The sequence below is a fragment of the Amaranthus tricolor genome, chromosome 6, assembly GCF_026212465.1.
Source record: "Amaranthus tricolor cultivar Red isolate AtriRed21 chromosome 6, ASM2621246v1, whole genome shotgun sequence".
In the NCBI taxonomy this organism is placed as follows: Eukaryota; Viridiplantae; Streptophyta; class Magnoliopsida; order Caryophyllales; family Amaranthaceae; genus Amaranthus; species Amaranthus tricolor.
The window spans coordinates 14,490,922-14,517,839 of NC_080052.1; the positions used below are offsets into that span (position 1 = coordinate 14,490,922).

The following is a 26,918-nucleotide window of genomic DNA, read 5'->3' on the forward strand; positions in this document are numbered from 1 at the left end:
TCTAAGAATTTTCATTACATTGTACTAATCATGTTAACATAAGTAAGAAGATTACAAATAATAACCATGATGCAACAAGCACAAATCCTAAAGCTTTTGTTGCATTTATTTGTTTAGCAAGTTCAATCTTCAAAAAAGCTTCACTCTCCTTCAATTTTTGTTTCTTCATCTTCAATTTGTCAATTTTCTCAATTAAAATAGAATTTTGTTCTTCCAAACAATATGCTCCTCCAAATGCTTCCGACTTGATTACATCATCCTCCCACTTGAAAAATTTGCAATTTAAGTCCTATAATCAAAATACAATCAAAATTAGTTAAACTAAATTACTTTACTAAAATAAGTCCTAACCACAAAAATTAAACCATAACTTACAGGCCAAAGACCACAAGCATAAAATCGATGCCCAACTCTAGAACCTTTTCTAGCAGTTTGCAATTTTGCTAGAACACCATGTTCACATTTAGGGCTTTCCCTTACAATTGACCTTCTTAATGTTGAAGAATGAGATGTGGTAATGCTCTTCATAGCATGAAATAGATGAAAAAAAAAATAAAGAAAACGGAGATGATTGTTGATTTTTTTCGGTTTTAGTGGAGGATTTTGGGTGTGGGTTTTAATGGAGGAGAGAAGCAGTAGAGGAAGATGATGATGCTGGGTTAAATGAGAGAAAAAAGCAACAACTATTTTACCAGAACAATAAGTCAAAAAGAATTCAACAACACTCCGGGTAAAATGATACAATACATGGGATTATTCATGGTTAATTGATAGTTGGGATTATTGTAGGAAAATCAAAGAAAGGTTGGATTATTCTGGATAATTTACCCTTTTAAATAAGTTTATTGTATTTAAATTCTCAATAATTTGGATACAAGTGAATGGAGATTTTAGAGTACTTTTTGGGTCCTAAGAGAAAATCTAACTCGGCCTGATTTTAGTCTAGAGAGGAGGTTTGCTTTGTGTTGAAGCAGTGCTTTGCGAGCAAAGGCTCAGCTTTTCTGATAGTCCCACAAAAAGTTGAGTTTGATTCAAGTGCTGGACACATTTTCTCTCTTGCTTTGTGTTGGGATACTTCATTCCACATCTACGAATTAAAAATGATACTCCCGTTTATTTTTATTCTTCCCATTTACTTTTTGCATAGTTTTCAATGCAAATTTTAAACCTTAATACCTCTAAATGCATATAATAACAATTTAAAAAAATGTATAATAAAAAAGTATACATTAAGACGAATCTACGAAATCTCATATAGATATATTATATCTTCTAAATATGTGTCAAAACATTAATAAATTTGTCTGTCCTTATGATAGAATATTCCAAATGGAAAGAACATTAGAGAACGGAGGGAGTATATACACTTTATAAATTATTGAAGTCCTTCTTCCCATTGCCATATGGATTTGGGATGATATCTTCTTTCATTGGCTTATTGAATGTGCGCATCTTGTGTTTTCCTGTTAATATATTGACATTTACAATATCTTTCAAGAATATATTTCTATATAAAGAATAACTACATTTCGAAATATTTAGGTAGCGACCTATTTTTTTTAAAAAAAAAAATTATGGTTTTCGGTCATATTATGGTTTTCGGTTTGGTCTAAAAACTAAAAAATGAGGATTAGATCGGAAAATGTAAATTTTTTAAAAAAATAACCAGACTAGACTGCTTAGACCATTGAACAGAAAAAGTACTAATGGTTTGGTTTGTGGTTTAGAACAAATTTCGTTCAACGCTAATTGTTTGTGTTGATTAATTGTTGTTTATTTCTTCTAATTACTTAATCAAATTAGGGTTTTTGACCTTTAATTTTTCATTAATCCTGAGAGCATTGATATGTATTCTAATTGACTTAGGGCACCTAAAAATAAGAAGTTTATTGAGTTGTCTCACCATGAAACGACTTTTATTGAGTCAGCCTAAACTATTTAAAAAAATTGCTTTCTGTACTAGTGTGAATTCAGATTTCTTTTTTTTTTTTTACTAATGGACTGCTTTTATGGAACCGTTTCATGGTGAGAATGTCTCATACAGAACTTGTTGTAGATTTAGAGGTTCTTAATTGGTATTTGGGTTGAATATGACATCCATGAAGTTGAATTTTGATAATCTTGCTGGAAACTAGAAATTTATTTGATTGCAACTAAAATTTAAAGCCATTACTCACCTTATATGGAGTGTATATAGTTTTCGATGTGATTTCAAAGATGCTAAATTGGTTGTTAATTGCAAGAAGGGTGAAATTCGAATTCAAAGAATCTTTATGCAATTAAATAATTTAACTCAAAGATTTGAGATGTTGTAAAGGAAGATAATTCCCTTAAGGTTTAATTAAAAGTTTTTGCACCACTATGATGGTTTTGTAATAAGTTGATATGGTTCTTAATGTTGAGAATGTGTTCTTGATGACTCCTAATAGTAACTTGTTTTTCTATTGTAAATGTGGAGAATTGTAAGAGCATTACTATGAATAATGTTGTGACTTTTAAAGCCTTTAGTACAGGGAGTTTTAACATCATATTTCATGATATGATGATTTGTTATTGACTGATGTAAGGCACATATGTGTTTTGAAGATGGATTAAGTACCGTAAGATATAAATAAACATTATTATAGTTGTGTAGGTGGAGTGATGAAGGTCACCAAGGGCTCTTATGTTGTTGAAGAGAAGCATGGTTGGAGGTTGTAGTTGTTACAAGCCTTCATGATTACCAACTCATCAAACCTCTCTATTAGCACAATGTTGGATTACGATACCAAACTTTAGGATTTTTGTGGCTTGTTTACATAAGTGAATGTGGGTGATTAAGTTGAGAAATTCAAGAGTTTATCGTAAGTTCAGGCAATGAAATCTCAGTTTTTGCAACTAATGAGATTTTAGTAAGCGTAGGAGAGTTAGATTCAAGGACAATGTGCATAACACAAAGGAGATATTTCATTATATACACTAGGACTTATGGGGTGCATCTAGAAAATTCTCTTTGGGTGGCTGTAACTTCTTGCTCATTTCCATCAAAAGTTACTCAAGAAAGTTTTGTGTAATTTCATCAAAACAAAAAATTAAATAATGGGCGTCTTTAAGATTTGAAAGATCATGATTGAGAAAATAAAATATTGATAGAAAGGGGTAAGGCATATGTAAAACTGAGTAAAGTTAGGAAAGACTCCTTGAGCCAATTAAGGTGATCTTCCCAAATGTTTTACTTGATCGTATCTTCTCTACCGAACTTAGTTTTACATCGCTAAACAATTATGATTCAATTTTTTTTATATTAATTAATTACATATTTGGTTGTCCGACATATTTTCATAAGAATGAAACGTTAAAATGAACATAAGCTAGAATGACCATCACAAGGTTTTTTTGGGTTGATGATAAGGGTTATGGGGTGTAATATTAGATATCTTTATAGGAAATGATATGGATTGGCATTTCATTCCATGAGTTGAGAATAAACACATGATACAATCAATGATTTTAGGAAACAAGATATTTACACAATAATTACCAAACTAAGAAGATATACAAATTAATTTAAATAATATCTAAATATTCTATTCTAATACACTCTCGCAATCGAATCGAGAGGTTTGCGAACGCTGAGACTGGAAAGAAAATCATCAAAAAGAACTTGAGGAAGGCCCTTGGTAAATATATCAGCAATTTGATAGCGAGATGGAACATGAAAGACGCGAACTATTTAACCTTCTCACAAACAAAATCAATGTCCATTTCAATATGTTTAGCGCGCTGATGATGAACTGGATTTTCCGACAAGTAAACAACACTAACATTGTCACAATAAACCAAAGTAGCTGTGGAAACAATGAAGCTCAAGAAGAAGGTTACGAATCTAGCATGATTCAGAAACAACATTGGTGACACCACAATATTCTGCCTCCGCACTAGACTTAGAAACCGTGGGTTGTCGCTTAGCAGACCAAGAGATCAAATTATCACCAAGAAAAACACAGTATCCAGAAGTAGAGCGACGAGTGTCAGGACAACCGCCCCATTCAGCATCGGTGTATGATAAAAGAGAAGAAATGGAAGACCGATATGGTTGCATCCATGATCAAGAGTACCTTTGATATATCTAAGAATGTGATGAAGAGCAGCTGTGTGTTCAATGCGAGGATCATGCATAAAAAGGCAAACTTGTTGAACCGCATATGAAATATCCGGACGGGTGAAAGTGAAATACTATAAAGCCCCAGCCAAGCTATGATTCAAAGTAGCATTTTCATAAGAAGAACCAACATTCGCACACAATTTCCCGGTAGTAGTCACAAGAGTAGGAGAAGGTTTGCATTGAGGCATGTCGGTTTTGTCATGAATCTTAGAGGCATACCTGTGTTGAGAAAGAAAGGGACCTGCAGAATTACGAAGAAACAACAATACCCAAGAAATAACTTAAAAGACCTAAGTCCTTCATAGCCAATTCGAAACTCGACTTAGATATAATGGACTGGTAAAGAAAATCAGAGGAAGCAGTCAGAATGATGTCATCTGCACATAACAAAAGATAGGCAATGTCGGACCCATAACAATAAATAAATAGGGACGAATCGGAAACACTGTTACAAAAGCCAATAGTAGTCACAAAATCAGCAAATAAAGAGATTTGCGAAGAAGACAAACATGATCGAGATGTTTAGGGGTCACGAAAACCCAAAGGCTAGTGCATGTAAACAGTTTCATCCAAGTGCCCATGAAGAAAAGCATTTTTAACATCCAATTGATGTATTGACCAAGATTTAGACAATGCAACACTTAAGACAATGCAAATATAGGTAGGTTTCACCACAGACTAAAAGTTTCATCACAGTCAATGCCCTCTCTTTGAGATTTACCATCACCAGCAAGGCACGCCTTATAGCGCTCAAAAGAACCATCAGATTTGGTTTTTAAACGAAAAATCCATAGATTTCGAATAACATTAGAATTAGGAGGTCGAGGAACAAAATCCCAAGTGTGATTATCAATTAAAGCATCAAATTCATCTTGTATAACTTGTTTCCAGTTCGGGTCACGGAGGGCATGTATGGGATTTCGGGGAATAGCAGAAAGATAAGGCATGTGAAGAGTATTTGGTGTTGGGTTTGAAGATACCATATTGACTATGCGTAGTCATGACAATGCGAGGACTAGATGGTGATGGAAAAGAGGTTGGTTAAGGAGGAGGGAAAGGATTTGGGCTGGAGAAAGAAAGTGGGCTGCTGTGAGCAGGACCATCTGGGACGGTAGCAAGAATTGGGCCGGGGAAGTGGGGGGTGCTGTTGGGGATGATTCCGTGGGCTAAAATCAGGAGGGGATGGGTTTGTTGGGGGGTTTTGGGCTTCGGCAAGGGGTGGCCCCAGTAAGGGGAATGGAGGGGGGAAAGTGTGTTGGGTTGAATTAAGAACAATGGGAGAGTCTTCTAAGAAGTTGTACTCGTGAGGAGTACTAATAGAAGATTGAGAAAAAGGAAAAGTGTTTTCATCAAAAATAACATGACGAGATAAGATAATTTTGTGTGAGGAGAGATCATAGCACTTGTAACCACGATGTGAGGACGGATATCCCAAAAGACACATGGAGAGCAGCGAGGTTGTAGTTTGTGAATTTTGGAGGAAAAAATGAGAGGAAAACATAAACACCCAAAAACCCGGAGATGAGTACAAGAAAGAGATTTGTGGTAAAGTAAATGAGTAGGAGTGAGATGACCAAGTAACTTAGAAGGGAGAATGTTAAGAAGATAAGTTGTGGTATTTAAGGCGTGAGGCCAAAAATACGGTGGAAGAGAAGCATGACGCAATAATGTACGAATAATATTATTTATGGAGCATATTTTCTTTTTTGATTTTTCATTTTGAGAAGAAGTTTGAGGACAAGAGAAACAAAGAGAGATACCCCGAGCATTACAAAATTGGTGAAAAAGTTGATTGTTAAATTCATCCCCATGATCACATTGAATGGATTTAATTGAAAGTTCAAATTGATTTTGGATATAAGTGGTAAAATTGACAAAAATATCATAAACTTGAGATTTGCGAAACAAGGCAAAAGTCCTTAAATAATTAGTAAAGTATCAAGAAGAAGAATATAATATTTGTAACCTGATGGACTAGAAACAGAAAAAGTCCATAAATTACTATGAATATTCTCAAAAGGACAAGTACTTTTACACAAAGAAGTAATAAAGGGCAATCTAACATGTTTACCCAAAGGACAAGAGTGACAAAGAAATGAAGGATGTTTATTACATTTAATTAAACTAGAGGAATACAAAAAATCTAAAATTGCTTTTCCCGGATGACCTAAACGAGAATGTCAAAGACTATTAGAAAAAGTAAAAAATGCGGAAGAGGTAGACGATGAGGCAGGAGCTCCATGTGTCGATTGAAAAGGATAAAGATCACCCGTGCTATTAGATCTTAGAACGATGTTCCCCATGGCCAAATCCTTCATAGAAAAGCCAAAAGCATCAAATTCAACAAAAACCATATTACGATGAGTGAATTTAGGTGACCGTGACCTTAAACTTGAATCATATGACCACTACCAACAATAATTGCATTATTTGAGGGATGCTTTAAAGGAAAATAATTAAGAAGGCTACCTTGAGATCGAGTTATGCAAGAAGTTGCACTAGTGTCCATGTAAATTTGTTTATCGGGAAAGGATAGAGATAGAGTATGCATGGCATGATCAATATTCGTCGGAGAATAACCCATAGCCGAATTAGACCCGGTGCAGAAACTATGGGCTGGACAAGAACCAAGTAACCCATTATGAGGAGAAGTAGCAACATTCTTATGAGGAGCCAAAGGAGTAGTTGGATAAGGTGAAGACTCAATTCTCTTAAGTGATGATAATTCAAAACACATATTAAATTAAACAATAATTTAAGTAATTATATTTAGTTGTTTAAGTCGCTCCAAAAATCATATTAAATATTAATTGATTAAATGACAAATTATTTAAGTCCGAAATAAAGTTAATTGAGATTAAATTAAATGACTTAAGATAATTTAGAAAGTTATATTTAAATTTTGAATTTAAATTTAAGCTTTTGAATAAGATTATATTTGAAGTTGAATTAAGTAAATGTATGTTCAAGATGTTGAAATACTTGAATTATATTTGTATGTTAAATTTAAGTTTTAAATTAAACGTGTGCTTAAGATATTTAAATGTTTGAATACATTACACGTTGAATAGCTTATTACACGGTTTATAATTGAATATTTGAAGTTAAATAAGTTGTTAAGCTATACTAATTACAGGCTTTCCTACAAATAAGATGACAATTTAAATTCATACTGAAAACAGGAAAAGACAATTTAAATTGATGTTAAAAATAGGAATTAAATTTGAATAATATTTACACGTTGTATTATTTGGTTTTTGCTGAAGTTTCAATATGTTGTATGAGTTCTAACGTGGCAGAACAACAATGGTTGTTAATAACAAAATATAGCACACAATGACGTAATTATATGAGCTGTCAGTGCAACGTCAGTTTGAGGTTAAGCTCAAGATCTTGAAAAATGGCACAGATTAACCAGATCAACGAAATTGACAGATGAAGCTTTCTTGCTCTACAAGGATATGTTGAGGCGTGACATATATAAATATAAGGCTTTTTTCAAGAATTAAGATTGCAACATTCTCTTACAATTTTCTCTGTTTAATTAAGATCTATTATTCTCTAAACATTCAAAAAGTGTTGTAATTCTTAGTTCATCTAGCTCTTACATTTGTAATGGGATTTAGTGTTAAAAAAGAGTTAGAATTTTCATTGTTTAATACGCCAAACCTTGGAATACTTTTTAAAGTGTTCAACTTGTAATCTCTATTGTGAGATTGGGATTTGTGCTTTTATTAAGGGAACTTGTAAGACGTTCTTCAAGGGAAAAAACGTGGTGAGAGAAGATAGAGAGATCTTCTAGCTTAGGTTGTCTTAAAGTTCATTAATAAAAGGCGTTGAATCCTACGGGTTGGAAGAGAACCTATTAACGGAGAGTAGGTTGTTTAGAACCGAACCTTGTTAACATATCATTTGTTATTGTTTAAGTTCATTTTCGCACTTACGTTATAAATTTATCAATCGACCTACTGTTCCAGAAAACAGTTTCGAAAGGTCTCACAAGCTCTAGAGTTAACCTTCCAGACAAAAATTTTAAACGGGCATACTCTCTATTCTCCCCCCTCTAGAGAGTGTTCAAACTCCTATCAACTTTCAATTGGTATCAGAGCTGAGTTTCACATATAAAGATTAACATCTTGTGATGGATCCGATAGGAGAAGGGTTGTTTGCTCAAGGTCATTCGTGCTCTAGGCCTCCTTTGTTTTGTGGAACAAATTTCTCTCATTGGAAAAATTTAATGAAGATGTTGTGATTGATCAAGATATAAAACTTTGGACACGATAACTAAAGGACCTAAGGTACCCATGAAAAAGGACGCTCAAGGAAATGATGTGGTAAAATCCGAATCCGAATACTCACAAAGTGATTTGGAATCTGTATCAAAAAATTATAGGGCAATGAATCAATTTTGTTATGCTTTAAATTGTACCAAATTCAATAGAGTTTCATCATGCACAAGTGCTAAGGAAATATGAGATAAGTTCGTTGTGACATGTGAAGGAACACGTCAAGTAAAGGAAACAAAGATCAACATTCTCATGCATCAATACAAAATGTTCAAGATGAAAAAGGATGAGAATATTAATGAAATGTTTACTCCTTTTACACTAATTAACTAACAGTTTGAATTCTCTTGGTAAAAATTTTACTAATGCAGAATAAGTCCGAAAGGTTTTGAGGTGTCTTCCAAGATCCAAATGGGGTTCAAAAGTCACCGGCATTGAAGAAGCTCAGGATTTGAGAGTTCTGTCACTTGACGATCTTCTTGGAAAACTCACAACTCATGAACTTACCCTACATGATGATGGAGAATGTGATGTAACACCATCCATGAAGAATCTTGCTCTAAAGGAAAATAAACATCATGAATCCTCAAGCGATGATGAAGAAAGTGATGATGAGGAAGATCCATTTGCCTTGATCACAAGAGGTCTAGAAGGAATCATGAAGATGCGCAAAAGACTTAAAAATTTAAATCTAAAAACAAAGGTAAATATTCGAACTCTAACTCTAATTCTAGAACTAAAAAATTTGCTTGCTTTGAGTGTGGATCTACAGAACATCTTGTAAAGGAATGCCCTAAGAAGAAAAGGAAATCTTACAAGAAAAACATGAAGAAACAAGCAATGGTTGCTACATGGAGTGGTTCCGAAGGATCAACCGAATCCGAAAGTGAAGATGGTCAAGCTCACTTATGTCTTATGGCTAATGATGACAAAAATGATGATCTAGATAAAAATCATAAAGAGGTACTTGACTTTCTTAACTCTTGTTCTAAAGACGAATTAGTTAAAGCTCTCTTTGACATGTTTCAAATTGAAAAGATCTTAAAAGATGAGAAAAATATTTTAGAAAATAGAATTCATCACTATACCGAAGGTTGTGAAGACCTTATAAAGAAAAATGAATCGCTTAAGGCTGAAACATTAAAATTTGAAAAGACTGTCAGAGTCTTGAAAGAAAAAAATCTCAGCCAAATGAAAAGGCTCATTGATCTTAAGAATGAAAATAATGATCTTGAATCTGAGCTCAAGACACTGAGACATGAGTCTGAGAAAAGTTTCAACCCTTAACAAAGCTAAATGACTCCGAATATAAATTTACTAAAATGCTTTCACGAGAAAAATGATGTAATGATAAACGTGGTATCGGTTATTATAATGCTACACATAAATATAAGAGTAAAACCACATTTGTTAAGAGTGCATACAAGCATAGACGCTTACCTACTTGCTCCTTTTGTTGCAAAGAAGAACATCTTAAGTTTGCATGTCCATACAGACGTAAGGACAATTATATTATTAAGAATTCCTTTCCTTTTGAATTGCGTGAGCAGATAAAGTAAATATGGGTTCCTAAAGGGACATGACCACCTAACATGGTCTACCCCGAATATGGTCCCCAATTTGTCACTTGGTTGGCTAAGCAAAGTTAAAAAAGGTTATTTTTTTTGTTTTGTAGGAAAAGCAAAAGTGGATCTTAGATAGTGGATGTTCGAGACATATGAGTGGTAAAATTTCTTTATTTTCTGAAATTAAAGAAAGGTGCAATGGCTCGATCACCCTATGTGACAAAGGTAAATGCCAAATTTTAGGTGTTGGTAAAGTTGGTAAGAAACCCTCTAAAACTATTGATAATGTCTATTTGGTTAAAGATCTAAAATTTAACTTGCTAAGTGTGTCCAACTATGTGATAAAAGTAATCAAGTAATCTTTGATAAAGAAAAATGTGTTCTCAAAAACCTTAACACGAAGATACATTTATTACCGCCCTTAGACATGATAATGTTTATGCTTTGAATACTAACGAAATTGCAGCTCAAAATTCAAGTGTTTAAAGGCTATAACGGATGATCCAAAGCTATGGCATAGACGTCTTGGTCACATAAATACGCACACCATGCATGAATTGGTAAGTAAAGATCTAGTTAAGGGACTTCCAGCTCTTGACTACAAATCACAGTCCTACATGTGACACATGCATTAGAGGAAAGCAAGTAAGAAGTTCATTTAAACCGAAGAAAATTCTAGTTAAAGTTGATGATTATTCTATATTTACGTGGGTTAATTTTTTGAAGGATAAAAGTGAAGCCTTGAAACCGTTCTCAAGACATTGTAAGGAAATGCAAACTTAGTTAAATCTTTCAATAGTTTCGATTAGAAGTGATCATGGGAGAGAGTTTGATCAACTAGGCTTTGATCCCTTTTGTGAAAAATACAATATAATACATAACTTTTTAGCACTACACCCCAACAAAACGATGTGGTTGAAAGGAAAAATCACACTTTAGAGGAAATGGCTAGGACAATGCTTGTAGAGAATGGATTAGCCAAACATTATTGCGCCGAGGCTGTTAACACAACAAATTATGTCTTAAATAGGTGTCTCATTAGACCTATACTTAAGAAAACCCCCTACAAGTTATTTAAAGGAAGAAAACCAAACATAGCCTACCTTAGACCATTTGGTTGTAAATATTTTATCCAAAATAATGGTAAGGATAATCTAGGTAAATTTGATGCTAGAAGTGATGAAGGTATATTTCTTAGATACTCATTAAATAGTAAGGCCTATAGAGTTCTAAATAAGCGTACAAGTATGGTTGAAGAAAGTATACATGTAGTATTTGATGAATCCGAAAATGGAATATTAAGTGAAGGATTTAAAGAGTTAAACCTTAATAAACATTTTGATGATATAAGTGATGATGAATTGGATACCAATAATCATAGTGAAGATAAAAGGAAAAACATGCAGGATACTATAGCAAGTCTTGATAAGGTTGAAAAAATACAGGTTGGAAACATTAAAGACTCACAACCTAATCTTGAGACCCAATCTCAAGACTTGAAAATAGCTCCTGAACGTACTGATCTAGATACTCCAATTAGAAATTCCTCAATGGAAGCAGGAAGAAGTTCCTTGAATGATTACATACCATTCATACTACGAAGAAGACTTAGAATGTCATCTTAACATCCTCCGGAAAACATCATAAGTGATCCAAACAAAGGTACTCAAACTCGATCCTCTCTTAAAAGTTTATGTGTATTTTCTGCTTTTGTTTCTCTTGTAGAACCAAAGGATGTCAAAGAAGCAATCCAAGAACTAGAGTGGATCATTGCTATGCAAAACAAATTAAATGAATTCGAAAGAAATAAAGTTTGGGATCTAGTTGAAAGACCACCAGATCGTACTATTATTGGAACTAGATGGGTCTTTCGCAATAAGCTCAATGAGGGCGACATTATAAGGAATAAAGCAAGGCTAGTAGCTCAAGGCTATAATCAAGAAGAAGGTATAGATTATGACGAGACTTTTACTCCAGTTGCAAGGTTAGAATCTATTCGCATTATGCTTGCTTTTGCTTCATACATGAATATAAAACTATATCAAATGGAAGTTAAATGTGCTTTCTTAAATGGCTACTTACAAGAGGAAGTATATGTTAAACAACCACATGGCTTTGAAAATCCCGATCTACCTAATCGTGTGTTTAAACTAAACAAAGCACTATATGGTTTGAAACAAGCTCCAAGGGCTTGGTATGACAGATTTAGTTCACATTTATTTGTAAATAACTTTTAACGAGGTAAAATTGATAAAACACTTTTCATTAAGACTAAAGGAAAAGATATTCTTGTTGTTCAAGTATATGTTCATGATATATTGTTTGGAGCTACTAATGATTCTTTGTCCAAGGAATTTTCTCAGATTATGTGCAAGGAATTTGAAATGAGTATAATGGGAGACTTAACATTTTTTCTTGGACTACAAATAAAACAAAAGAAAGATGGAATATTTATTGGTCAAAGTAAATATGTTATAGATTTATTAAACAATCACAATATGGATCAATGCAAAAGTGCTAATACGCCTATGAGTGCAATACTAAGTCTAGACCAAGACATAAATGGTAAGAGTGTTAATCAAAAGACTTATAGAGGTATGATTGGTTATTTAATATATCTACAGCAGAAGCTGAATACATAGCTGCTGGTGCATGTTGTTCTCAAATCTTATGGATTGCACAACAGCTTTGAGATCTTGGAGTTCATCTCAAAGGTATTCCAATTAAATGTGATGATACTGTTAGCTACATTTTATCTTTATTTTTACCCCTATAAACGGCTCGTTTAGCGTAAGGAAACTACATGTTATTGCATTGGTTTATAGGATTTTACGCTTGTTTTGTTGCTTTAGTGTTTTGTTTAATTTCAGGATCCAATCATCAACACCGAGCACAAACTAGATCCTTTGGTCGCATACATTGCTCACCTAAACACCGAGGGCTCAAAGAAGTGAAATGTCATGAGCCAAGCCATAAGAACAAGTCAAAAGAAGCCAAAAAAGATCCACTCGACCAGAATAGGCTCGAGCCAAGGTGGCTCGAGCAGCATTGCTCGAGCCAGATTCTGCGTATTACATATCTGAAGCTTGCTCGACCGGTCGAGAAAAGTTGGCTCGGGTCGAGCGAAGTGCATTCAAACTTGCAGAGCTTTTAATCATCAACAGGATTCCATTTTGGTGTACAGTACATCCACTCGACTGGTCGAGCAGAGCTAAATTTCACATTCTATCCAATTTTTGAAATTTCTGATGTTGGACCTGATGGTAGCTGGACTGGTCGAGCATGATTCACTCGAGTCGAGTAAAATGGGCGGTAGCAGCATGTGCGATCTTTTTAAAGTATCATTCAAGGTCCAATTACATTTGTTGCTTCTAATTGCTGTTACCAAGACTATCAGCCACCCTACCCTATCCACTAGGGTTGGCACCCCCCTCCTACAACCTAGAATTGGTGGAGCAATCATGAAACCACCAACCCGCCCCCCCCTCTCTTGTTTTTGAAGCCTATAAATAGAGAAGAGGAAGAGGGAGCTATGATCTGAGTTTTCACATTTCATTTTGAGTAATTTCTATGTATTCTTCATAGCTTTGCTTACATTTCAATTAATAATTAGTGTTAGCATAATTTCCCTTTCAATTCAATTAAGTATTTTTACTTTTCAAATACAATCTTAACTACATCCTTTATTATAATATTTTGCAGGTTGGAATTCTTCAACCATTGATGTACTATTATTGAAGCTTTTTGAAGGTATTACTTTGAATCATCAATTCATCTTGTTCATCCTTAGATTGAGCTTAAAAGAGTAACTTCTATCCTTGCTTATGTTGTTTTCAATTCATGTCACTTAGTTATTTTTGATTGTTTGCCTTTAGTTTCATATATTCATACTTGTAGTTCTTCAACTTATATTCCACTCATCTCTTTAGGATACTCTAGCTTAATTTATTCATCTATGATTCTTGGCTTGTTTGCATTATACAATTTCAATATGAATATGAGTGAGTAGTTTGTTTTGGCCTAGGCTAGGCATCATCACCATGTATGTAGTTTGAATTGCTTTCTTTACCTTTGGCTTGGTTGTGTTGTTTATGGTTTAAGATGGATTTTGCTATCATGTTGTAGTGTCATTGAATTGAGGGCGAGAGTCGATTTTTAACGATAATCTATGCTTAAAAGTTAAGAAATCTCTATAAGAATAGGTATATGCTTTGATTGGAAATGTTGAATGTGTGCTTCATGTCTTAAATTATGCTGAGCTCCATGAGAATAGGTAGTTGAGTATGTTTAGGAAGCTTTTGTTGCTCGGGAGAGAACATTAGTACTTATGATATGTTCTTCCCTGTAACATAATATCCATGACCTTAGGTTAAGGATTAGTAAACACTACTTTGGTGAGAAAGCCTAGCCTATGCCTCTTAGCGTATTGATCATTTTATCCTTACTTTTAGATCATTGTATCCTTATTTATTACTTTTATGTTTTATTCTCATTAAGTACTTTTAATTGCTTGTTTTAATTATTTCTATCTCTAAACATCATATTATACGTTTTCGAACACACTAATCGATCGAGAAACTATTAACTTAACCCCCACTCCTTGTGGATTCGATTTGCACTTGCCGACGTACTACGCCACGCCGTGCACTTGCGGTATTACTATCATAGGACGTAAAGTCCCAATCAAGTTTTTGGCGCCGTTTCCGGGGAGTGGCGACTTTGTTAATTGTTTTTCTTGATTAGTTAGTTCATTGTTCTTTATCATTTTGAGTTGTTTTCATTTTTCTCTTCACTTTGCACTTTACCCCGATTTTTGAGTGTAGTGTATGGAAACTAGGTCTCAAGGACAAGAAAATCTTGTACCTATAAATCCTGAAATTGGGAGAAGAAGGAGGAGAAGGAAACAACGAAAAATGTGAGTAGAAGACCCAAAATCCCTTCGGGAATATGCCATGCCTGATAGGAGCCTAGGGTCGAGTATTGTTCAGACAATCATCACAGCCGCCAACTATGAGATCAAACCAGCTTTCTTTCAATTCATTGATCAGAGTCAATTTGCCGGCACTGAGATGGAGAATCCAAATGACCATCTAGATGAGTTCGTGAACAAGTGTCGCACTGTGAAATATCAGGGGATTTTTGATAAACCAATGAAGCTGATTTGTTTCCCCTACTCACTCCGTGGTGAGGTAAGAGATTGGTTAAGATCTGAAGGGCCAAACAAGTATCGCACTTGGGAGGCATTATCTAAGGCTTTCCTTGCTTGATTCTTTTCACCAGCCAATACTGCTAAACTACGTAATGATATCTCCTCATGCCGTCAAGATGATGGTGAAGCATTATATGAGGCTTGGGAAAGATATAAAGGGTTACAAAGGAAGTGCCCACACCATGGAATCCCAGACTGGCTCTTAATTTAGAAGTTTTACAATGGTCTTAGGGACGAGATACATATTTTAGTAGATGTTGCAGCTGGAGGAACATTGATTGCCAAAACCCCGAGGTGGCCAAACAGATAATCAAGGAAATGTCCTCGAACTTCCATTGGAGAGATAAAAGGAATACCAAGAAAGGTGGAAAATATGAAGTGGATGCATTACTTGTCATTCAAAACTCTGTCCACGCATTGTCAAGAAGGATGGACCAGTTGAGTGTAGGGAACACACTAAAGGCTTGTGAAGTGTGTGGAATCCAAGGTCATTCCCCATCACAGTGTGCAGCAGCAGAATCGTCATCAAGCCAATAAGTTAATGTAGTGTACAACCAAGGGAAGCCACCGTTCAATCCATACTCCAACACTTATAATGAAGGTTAGAGGCATCATCCCAACTTTTCATATAAAAATTCCAATGCATCATTGAACCCACCGTTATATCACCAACCTCCACCAACATATAACCAACAACCCCCAGGGTTTCAAAGACCTCCACCATAAAACTCACCGCAAAAATCAAATTTGGAGTCCATGATGGAGAGCTTCATTGCCACTCAGTCCAAGATTAATGCTGATACTTCTAGTGCCATCCAGCAGATTCAAGCACACAACAAAATCATTGATAATCAGATGGCACAGATTACGCAGCAATTAAGCAATCTTTCCTAACGCAGTGGACAGCTGCCAAGCAACACCGAGAAAAACTCCTCCGGGCATGTAATGCAGTCACACTAAGAAACGACACCACCTATAATCTTCCACCTATAGTTGTTGATAATGAAGAAGAAGAGGTGGTAATAAAGGAAGAAGCACCTGATGAGGGGGAAAAAGAGGAACAACCAGCACCTGTCCCAAAGAAGAGAAAGGAGCCCACCACAAAGATTAGCGTGTCGCAAGCTTAAAGAAAAATATTGGAAGTTTTTAGAAATTCTGAGTAAGCTTGAAATAAACATTCCCTTCATAGATGCTATCAAGGAGATGCCTTCTTATGCAAAATTTCTAAAGGAGGTATTATCTAACAAAAGGATGCTGCCGGAAACAGGCGTAGAAACACTAAGAGGAAAATGCAGCGCTATCTTAGAGTGCAAGGTGCCGGAAAAAGATTCTTACCCCGGGAGTTTCACCATTCTTGTCAAATTTGGTGAAGTTTTGGTTAATAAAGCACTTGCTGATTTGGGAGCTAGTGTGAGTATCATGCCACTATATTTATGTAAGAGGATCAAAGCGGAGATCAAGCCAACAAGGATATCTTTACAACTAGCCGATAGATCAGTAAGGTTTCCAGTTAGAGTTGTTGAAGATTTGCCAGTTCAAATAGAAAAGTTCTATGTCCGTTGTGATTTTGTGATTATGGATATTGTTGAAGATCATGTCATACCTATCATTCTTGGGAGAGATTTTTTGAAGACTGCACGGGATTTTTTTGATGTGTTCAATGGCAAGCTTACATTGAACATCTTGGGGGAGGACGTTGAGTTTCATCTTCCATCAATGATGAAAGGACCCGCTAATGAATCACTATAGAGAACAGAAGTAGTAAGGGTTGAGATTATGCATCCACAGTATGATGACCCTGAGGTCAATCTTAGAAGAAGTTGAGGATGGAAGGTGCTCAGAAACCGCAAGTTTGAAGAAGCTGTTAGATGAACCAGACTTCTATATGGAACCAATGATGGAGACAGTTTTGGAGGCTTCTGTGACAGTTAAACAGGAGAGATCCACGCCTCCTCAGGTAGATCTTAAACCCCTTCCCTCTTCATTAAAATATGCTTAATTAGGAGAAAATGAAACTTATCCAGTAAATGTTAATGCTCAATTAAATAATACCCAACTTGACCAATTGATTGCATTGATTAAAATTTTCAAAAGTGTCATAGGGTATTCAATAGATGATATCACTGGTATAAGTCCATCGTTTTGCATGCATAGAATACTTTTGATGATGATCATGCCACATCTATAGAACCTCAAAGGAGATTGAATCCTAATATGATAGATGTTGTGAGAAAAGAGGTTCAGAAATTACTTGACGCAGGTAAAATCTACCCTATCTCTGATAGTAGGTGGGTTAGCCCCGTACAGGTAGTGCCCAAAAAGGGTGGCATGACTGTTATAAAAAATGATAAGGGTGAATCAGTATCCATTAGAACAGTTACGGGTTGGAAAATGTGCATAGATTACAGAAAATTAAATAAACCAACCCGTAAAGATCATTTCCCTTTGCTTTTTATAGATCAGATGTTGGATCGTTTGACAAAGCATTCATATTTCTGCTATTTAGATGGATGATCTGGAATTTTTCAGATCCCAATCCATCCAGATGATCAGGAAAAGACCACTTTTACTTGTCCCTATGGGACCTTTGCATATCGAAAAACGCCCTTCGGTCTCTGCAATGCTCCCGCCACGTTCCAACGATGCATGATGGCCATTTTCTCTGATTTTATTGAGGATTTTTATGGAAGTATTTATGGATGATTTTTCTGTGCACGGAACATCTTTTGAAGCATGCTTAATCAACCTCGAAAAGGTACTCCGTAGGTGTAAAGAGACCAACCTCACCCTAAATTGGAAAATATGCCATTTCATGGTACAACAGGGGGTAGTGTTAGATCATGCTATCTCCAACAGGGGGTAGTGTTAGGTCATGCTATCTCCAACAGGGGCATTGAGGTAGATAAAGCAAAAGTAGAGGTTATAGAGCGTTTACCTTCTCTCTCTGATGTTAAGGGAATAAGGAGTTTCCTTGGTCACGTTGGTTTTTACCGGAGGTTTATCAAGGATTTCTCTAACATTGCTAAGCCTCTAACTGAGCTCCTCGCCAAATATGCCCCGTTCCTATTTACTAACGATTTCCTTTAAGCTTTTAACATATTGAAACAGGCTCTTATCTCTACTCCTATTATCCAACCGTCGGATTGGAACATCCCTTTTGAAATCATGTGCGATGCAAGTAACTATGCTGTAAGGGATGTCTTGGGTCAAAGGAAGGATGACAAGTTGCATGCCATCTATTATGCGAGTAAGACATTGGATCTAGCTCAGATGAATTATGCAACAACAGAGAAAGAGCGTTTGGCATTTGTATTTGACATAGAGAAATTTAGGCCTTACCAGTTAGGTTCAAGGTGATCGTTCACACCGATGATGCAGCTTTGAGGCACTTGATGGCGAAGAAAGATGCTAAGCCTTGCCTGATTCGGTGGATTCTCCTACTGCAAGAGTTTGATTTAGAAGTGAAGGATAAAAAGGGTGCGAAGAATGTTGTTGCCGACCACTTATCCCGGTTGACTCATGATGGTGGAGCAAGTTTGGAAGCTCCGATTGATGATTCATTTCCAGATGAGTGTCTCTTAGCTGTAAGCATGAAAAGTGTTTCATGGTATGCTGATTTGGCTAATTATCTAGCAAGTGGAATCATTCCTGATGGATACTCATCTCAGCAGAAAAAGAAGTTTTTCTATAATGTCAAGAGACATTCTTAGGAGGACCTGTTCCTGTATAGGCTTTGTGTTAATGGTATAATTAGAAGGTGTGTTCTACAAGAAGAAGTACCTTTTATTATCTCACATTGTCATGATCTGCCCTGCGGAGGACATGCTAGTACCTCCAAGATTGTTGCAAAAATTCTTCATTGTGGTTTTTATTGGCCTTCTCTGTTCAAGGATACACATGCCTATGTCAAATCCTGCGACATATGTCAAAGAACAGGGAATATTTCAAGAAGAAATGAAATGCCACTCAACAACATCCTAGAAATCAAAGTTTTTGATATATGGGGGGTGGATTTCATGGGACCATTCTCATCCTCCTATGGGAATAAGTATATCTTGCTGGCAATTGATTATGTGTCAAAATGGGTAAAGGCTATTGCATCTCCTACCAATGATGCGCACGTGGTTACCAAGTTCTTCAAGAAACACATTTTTTTGCGATTTGGCACACCGAGGGTATTGATTAGTGCTGGAGGGCAACATTTTTTGGAAAAGAGATTTGAATGTGTATTAAATAAATATGGGGTTTATCATAAGATTGGTCTAGGCTATCATCCGCAAACAAGTGGCAAGGCTGAAATCAGCAACCAAGAGATCAAGAGCATTTTGGAGAAGACGGTTGCAAGGTCAAGAAAAGATTGGGCGAATAAGTTGGATGACTCTCTTTGGGCCTACAGAACAGCATTCAAAACCCCTATTGGAGCCACACCATACAAGTTAGTTTATGGGAAGCCGTGCCATTTACCAGTAGAGCTTGAACATAGAGCATTTTGGGCAATCAAAGCCCTTAATTATGATCTAGTGTGTGGTGGTGAGAAGAGGTTGTTAGATATCAACGAATTTGATGAGATACGCTTGGATGCGTATGAGAGTTCAAGGCTATACAAGGAAAAGACCAAGCGATGGCATTACAAGGGTCATACCAGAAGGAGCTTTGAAGTTGGACAATTAGTGTTACTATTCAACTCCCGTTTGAGGTTATTTCGAGGGAAACTAAAGTCACGTTGGACGGGTTCATTCAAGATCACGAGGGTATTCCCCTATGGTTCCATCGAGCTGTCGAATGCGAAAGCAGAAACATTCAAGGTGAATGGTCAACGTGTCAAACACTATCGCGCAGTGAGCCTTTAGCGGGGTGAGTGGTAATGCCGCTTGAGCCCCCACGTGTTTTGCATGAATAATGCGCAACGGTCAAGCTAACGACCTTAAACGATCGCTTGTTGGGAGACAACCCAACTCTGGTATGTTTTTGTGTATATTCACTTTTATTTCTTGTTTTTGTTTTTATTATGTAACATATTTTATATAGCATGCTTGTATTAAGTTGATGGATGCATGATTTGATAGTTGGGTTGTTCATTATATGCATAAAAATGAGAAATCTGCACAACTGATGTTGTAGGGTCGAGCAAAGGGGTATTTCAAATATAACATTGCACTGTAGGTATTCTAATTGATTATTAGCTGAAAAAACACTCCGCTCGACCAGCCGAGCAAGGTTAGCTCGGGTCGAGCGTTGAGCGGACACCTACAGTGAAACAGGGGATTTACTCGACCACTCGAGCAAATAACTAAAATTTTCCAGTAGCATTAGCAGCAAAACAGAACGCCAAAAAAACCTGTACTTCGCTCGATAGGTCGAGCGAAATCGGTCGGTCGAGCAAGATGCAGTTTTGACATAATGTGCGTTTAAATTCAGTTTTGCTCGACTAAAACCTCATTTCTCACTCGAGAAATATCATTTCCTCCTACTTTCTCTCACTAAAAACTCAAACCCTAAGCCCTAAAATCCTTCAGTCCTTCTACATTCACTCATCAACATCAACATTTCACTCTTCAAATTCATTAATTACATCCACATTGCTCCATTCTCATCAACATCCATCCAAATTAGGGTTTGTAGAATTGAGGTAAAAGTTGTTAAATTATTCAAAATTTGAGTTTTTATTTGCTTTCTACTAACTAATCTTTGCTTTTTTGTAGAGATTTTGTGTTCTTTGCTTGTAAATCTTTGTTTTAGGAAATTCATCAACCAAAACAAGCTATGGCACCAAGGAGGCAAAGGAGGAAAGAAAGGACTCCATCACCACAAAGAGTTGAACCCGATGAGGACTACCTCAATATAATTTTTAGGAATGAAGATCAACGAGATATGTTTCAAAATCTTAAAGAAAGGCCTATCAATCCTACTAGGTTTATTTGTGCCAATGTGCTTCGAAACCTAGGATTGTTTGAGTATGCTATGCATTTTTTTAGATCAATAGGCATGGTTTTGTGTTCAATATGCATAGAGAAATATACCCTGAGTTAGTCCTCGAGTTTCTATGTTCTTTGACCATAGCACAAGATGACTTTGGGGAAACCTCATTGTACTTTAGGATAGATGAAATTGAGTGGCAGCTCACTACGACTGAGCTTGCTGATTTATTTGGTCTGAACGGCATATGGGGAGGATTAGACTATGAACAACACCCTTCCCAAATTTGGCCGTTAATATCAGGAGAACACTTGACCAACCTGTAGAATTTAGTTCTGAAAAAGGTTCATTATCCTGTTATCAAGATTTGGCTCAAGTTCATGGCTTTCACTATCACGGCCAAACTGAGTCCAATAAGGCCAATAGTAACAATCTAATTATTTTAGGCTCATTCCTTTGCTTTGAATGGGGTTTTACCTTTAACCTAGCTAGACTTCTAGTCCACACATTCCGCCATACCATTAATCAACCTAATACTGTTTTCAAACACCGGTATAGTTTGGCGGACTCATCACCCAAATTGCTATGCATTTTGGTTGGAGAGGAGAATGGGTACTACCTAAAGAGGCCACCACCATCAGCATGACCCACCTAGTTCAATCTAAGTGGCTAGAGCTTTCAAATGGTTAAACATGGTGGAAGCTTCATGACCGACAAATAGGTATCCCTTTCCCCACCCAAGCTCTTCCCGACTTAAACCCCAATCGTCCAACATATCTCTTTGGACCAGAAGGGCGGGTACCTGACACTCGAGCAGTGGAAAGGCCATCACAATAGGCTTTCCCCAACCAGTACTTTCATCGGAGACGAGGTGGCTCGTCTTCTACACACGAGGAACGTCACCCTTCACCTGCATTTGAGCAAGGAGACCCATCCTCTACATTCAAGTTTCGTGGCACCTCTCATGCAGCACCTCCGCCCCCACCTTCACCCCATCATACCGACCCTGATCCCATCCTGGCCACTTTATAGCGCTTAGATTTGCGTATGGACAGCTTTGATCAGGGGTTTGACCGGATAGAGGTGCAACAGAGTCGGATCGACCAATTCATGGTCGATTACCAGCACAGCTAATATCTATATACGACCATCATTACCGGCAAGGGCATATCGCCCCAGATCATGTGCACCCATCGTGGTACACACCGCCACCAGGTGAGTAAGATAATGATGAGGGAGATGAAGAGGATGAAGAGGGAGATGAGAGTGACGACTAGAGTCCTCACACCTTCTCTAAAGCCCTTTCGTCGCACTGAGGACACTGCTCAGTTCGGCTTGAGGGAGCTGTTGTGTTTATGGTCTCCTTAGGTTCTTCTTGTGTATATATGCATGCTTTCATTGATTTTCTTTCTGTTTTATTACTTTCGTAAATTAACTTACTTTTTTTCTCTTAATTTAATTATGTTTTCAATGCCTTGAATCACGTTCATGCACATTTTTGATCTTCAGTAGCTAACTTGATTTCATTTTGGGCCATATTTTTAATTTGTGTATGATACCTTGATAAGTTTAGATTATTTCTTCTAAATTTTTTTTGATTTGCAATCCTGTGAACCTTGAGGTTTCAAAACAATAGCTGAGCATTGATTTGGCTTGTGGCACCACCTTTGGGTATTTGTGGACATATTTTGAACCTGTGAGTATTTTATTGAGCCTTTATCATGCATTCACGTAAATTAATGAGATTGTGGATTTGTAGCGCACTAGGTATGACTTGAAGGACTTGGGGATTATATGGATCTAGTTGCTAGTTTGGATCGAGCTTATTCCCTTTCTTTTTTACCCTCTTGTTAACCTACATTATACCCCACCTTCTTTCATCTCTCATTCAAGCATTCCATTTTCTTTTGTATCCCTTCACTTCCACCTTCTTTCACCTTCATCTCTTACTCTTTAGCATACTAGTTTGTTTGGTTGATGGTATGTTGGTGGTTGGTTTATCACACTTGGCTTGAGTTTTTAGCTTGCATTTGCCTTTTTATATTTTCTTGAAGTCACCACTTGCATATTTCATGGTAATATTTCAATTTTAGACACAATTGTATAAATTTAGTTGGTATTGTACGACTCTAAGAGTCCTTTGATTTTACTACCCACTTTTGGTAGTGTAGTGTTTGTTTTTATATCATCTTTGTTTTTATATCATAAAAAATAAAAAATAAAAAAAGAGAAAAAAAAAAAGAAAAGAAAGAAAGAAAAAAAATAAGTCAAAAATTTGTATAGAAAAATATTAGTAGTTAATAAATCCCAAGTTGTGTGAAACCATGGGTCATTTTGGTTTGTTCGGATTAACTAACTAGTTATGCTACCTATTTTTGTAACCTTACCCTTTCTACATTTCATCTTACTCTAACCTTTACCAATTCACCTCTTTTAGGTCGATCCACCTACTTCTAGTGAAGTCTTAGCCTTTGAGTCCTCGAGTACCGAGGTGCAAAACTTTGAGACATCTCTATTTAGAGGCGCACATCACTTTGAGCCAAAGGATGAGGGAATGAGCGTAACTTTTAAAACTATAGTGTGGTTGTTCATCTTGACTAACATATCCAAAAGCGAGGTTCACTTATACCCATTGTGATTGGTTTGGGAGTCTTAGACTCAGTATGGTAAGGTCATTGCTTGACAACTTGTTTTGAGAATAATTTGTAGAACAAGAACACACTTCAAATTTTTTAGAATTGATAATCATAGCTTGCTAATCTATCATACATCTTTTGACAAATTGTGGCTTGTGCATTCATGACTATAGCTGTTATTTGATCATTCATGTGCATATATGATTGGCTCTCGCTTTTCTTTTCTCTTTATGATAATGCAATGCTTGCTTGAGGACAAGCAAGGGTCTGGCTTAGGGGAGTTTGTTAGCTACATTTTAATTTTATTTTTACCCCTATAAACAGCTTGTTTAGCGTAAGGAAACTACGTGTTATTGTATTGGTTTATTGGATTTTACGCTTGTTTTGTTGCTTTGGTGTTTTGTTTCATTTCAGGATCTAATCATCAACACCGAGCACAAACTAGATCCTTTGGTCGCATACATTACTCACCTAAACACCGAGGGCTCAAAGAAGTGAAGCGTCATGAACCAAGCCATAAGATCAAGCCAAAAAGAAGCCAAAATGGATCCACTCGACCAGAATAGGCTCGAGCCAGATTCTGAGTATTACATATCTGAAGCTCGCTCGACCGGTCGAGCAAAGTTGGCTCGGGTCGAGTGAAGTGCATTCAAACTTCCAGAGCTTCTGATCATCAGCAGGATTCAATCTAGGTGTACAGTACATCCGCTCGACTGGTCGAGCAGAGCTAAATTTCACATTCTATCCAATTTTTGAAGTTTCTAATGTTGGACCTGATGGTGGCTAGACTGGTTGAGCGGAATTCACTCGAGTCGAGTGGAATGGGCGGCAGCAGCATGTGCGGTCTTTTTAAAGTATCATTCATGGTCCAATTACATTTTGTTGTTTCTAATTGTTGTTGCCAAGATTGTCAGCCACCCTACCCTATCCACTAGGGGTGGCACCCCCCCTCCTACAACCTAAGGGTGGTGGAGCAATCATTAAACCACCACCCCTGAAATAGACTACATTTAATAAACCTTAATTATAAGTTTATTAAGTTGATTGGGGTTATTAAGTAAGTTAATTTGAGTAATAATATTATTATTTTGATAATATTGACTCAAGTATTTCATTTGTTAACATTTTCAAGAAAGAGGTATATCTTATTTAATGTATAAAATTTATATAAAGAATACTTCGATAAAAGTGTATTTTGATTATATTTTATTAATTGATTACTATCTTATCTTGATAAAAATAAATTTAAATAATGTATTGAAAAATAAATTCCTAAATGCAATCCTTATTCATACTACCAATTACTTATTTCATAAATCGCCTATTATACCCTTACAGCATGTCTTATATAAGACTGTCTTACGATGAGACGACTTTAATAGAATTTAATGGGTCAAAGCTAAAAATGAACCCATTCTTTTACCTTCTAATCGACACACCCCGTGCCCCTTACAAACAAAATGGCACGACCTTTCTCCCTCCCTCTCTTTTCTCTTCCTTCCTCTTCTCCCTGTGAAGCCGGCCCTCCCTCACTCACTCACTAGCAGCCACGTTGAGCCTCCCCACGAGCAACCACCGCACCTCCAACTACTCCTGCTCCCCTCGTGCAGCACCAACAGCGGCAGCCGGGTTTCACCCCACTAACAGCAGCCACAAGCTGCGTTTGAACCCAACTGTGGTGCCGCCAGCAAGCAGCCGGTTCTTGCCTCCCTCCACCGTCAACGGAGCTGCTGCACCACCTTTGCCGCCACTTCAGTCACCACTTCCTCACCTCTTTATTTTTGGTTTATTGAAGAATCAAGTTAGGGTTTCTAATTTGGGAAAAATTAGTTAATTGAAGTTCAAGATTGAAAGTTGAAAGGTCCTTCAATGGTGATTGAGGTAACCCACAAACTATTCTATTTAAGAATTAATTGAAAGTTTTAAAGTAGTTTAGTATTTGTGGATTCAATTTGGGTCTTTCATTCAACTTTAGGCATCAACTTGAATTTAAGATGAGTATATGGATTCAATTAGTAATTGAGTTGTTTTTAGTGTTGATTAGAATTGGTTATTTAGGTTATTTGGTTTCTAGTATGAAATTAAGTATTTGGATATTGAAATTTCAGCTCAAAAACTGAGCATTCTGTTTTGGCCATTTTCGGTCAGTTTTGATTGTTTTTTAGGTTCTGGTGTCTGCATACTATTTGTAGAGCTTCGAGTCGCGGTCGCGTGGGCACTTGAATCGCCCCAAAATGAGTTCGTATAAGAGAGTTATGTTCAAAATAGTGAAATACCAACAGGCTATCATGAAATTCGATAATAAGCTTTCTGTTTTTCCATTTTCGGGGCTGTTCTGATTGTTTCTGGGTTTTAGTATCTGCATAAGAATAGTAGATCTCAGAGTCATGGTAGCGTAGCCACTTGAATCGCCTCTATATGAGTTCGTATGAGGAAGTTATGACCAAAATACTAAAAAGGTGTCTTGATATAGTATTGATACGAGATTTTTTAAATGGGATTAGAAGCTATGAAACAAATTGGACTTTAACTTTGTTTTGACCTTGCTTCAAGTTTTTGGGTCAAAATTATGTTTTGTATGTTCAAAATTTTATAAATATGAGCTTTTCAATATTGTACTATGAAAATGAGTTATGATTCTTGATTTTAAAGAAAATCAAGAGACTTATTGATTCGTTTTATAATAAAATGTTCGACATGAAAAATGTCCGTTTTTGGGAATTGGCAACGGATACTTATATCCAGATTATTGTGAAATACTATAGATTGATAATAGGTAATGGTATCTGGATTATTGTGAAATCCTGTAGCTTGATAATAGGTAATGGTTATTCGGATCGGTCTCGAGCCCCCGATCCCGTTTCGTTCTTGCAAGAACCGTATTTTCGGTGATGACGATCACCCGTGTTCTCAGGTTTTAGATCAAGCCTACTTCCTGACGGTCCATTATATTCCCACGTTTTAAACTATTATTACAATATTTTTTTTAATGAGTTTTGAATAAATATGTTTGGTATATAAAGTTTTGTCTGTTTTGCAATGAAAGCATACGTTTCATTTGCCGTATTATTTCGCTATTAACTTGTAAAGTTATAGTCGTATTTTGATTCGTTATGAACTAAAGGTTCATAGTCGTATTTACGTCGATACCAAACGGTCTTT

At 36.3% G+C, this 26,918-nt stretch overlaps 2 protein-coding genes and 1 non-coding gene across 3 annotated transcripts; 1 reads left to right on the forward strand and 2 right to left on the reverse strand.

Moving 5' to 3' along the window:
* Positions 1–4,215: 4,215 nt before the first annotated feature.
* On the reverse strand, positions 4,216–5,127 carry LOC130815576 (uncharacterized). The gene is made up of 3 exons (XM_057682063.1): positions 4,866–5,127; positions 4,435–4,521; positions 4,216–4,385 (listed from the first exon to the last, which is right to left on the reverse strand). The coding sequence occupies exons 1-3, from the start codon at positions 5,125–5,127 to the stop codon at positions 4,216–4,218; spliced, it is 519 nt and encodes a 172-aa protein (XP_057538046.1).
* Positions 5,128–15,286: 10,159 nt separating this feature from the next.
* On the reverse strand, positions 15,287–15,393 carry LOC130816758 (small nucleolar RNA R71). The gene has a single exon (XR_009043297.1). It is a non-coding gene; the product is annotated as a small nucleolar RNA R71 (small nucleolar RNA).
* Positions 15,394–16,407: 1,014 nt separating this feature from the next.
* Positions 16,408–16,953, forward strand: LOC130815577 (uncharacterized). The gene has a single exon (XM_057682064.1). It carries the CDS (start codon positions 16,408–16,410, stop codon positions 16,951–16,953), a length of 546 nt encoding a protein of 181 aa, XP_057538047.1.
* The last annotated feature ends 9,965 nt before the right edge of the window (positions 16,954–26,918 follow it).

Excerpts from the sequence above, each read along its gene's own strand:
- LOC130815577 (XM_057682064.1), top strand. The coding sequence starts at position 16,408 with ATGCCTTCTTATGCAAAATTTCTAAAGGAGGTATTATCTAACAAAAGG.
- LOC130815576 (XM_057682063.1), bottom strand. The coding sequence starts at position 5,127 with ATGGTATCTTCAAACCCAACACCAAATACTCTTCACATGCCTTATCTT. Across the intron at positions 4,522-4,865 it reads GGCGTGCCTTGCTGGTGATG|ATGACATCATTCTGACTGCT; the intron begins GTAAATCTCAAA and ends TGTTATGTGCAG. Across the intron at positions 4,386-4,434 it reads ATTGGCTATGAAGGACTTAG|GTCCCTTTCTTTCTCAACAC; the intron begins GTCTTTTAAGTT and ends GTAATTCTGCAG.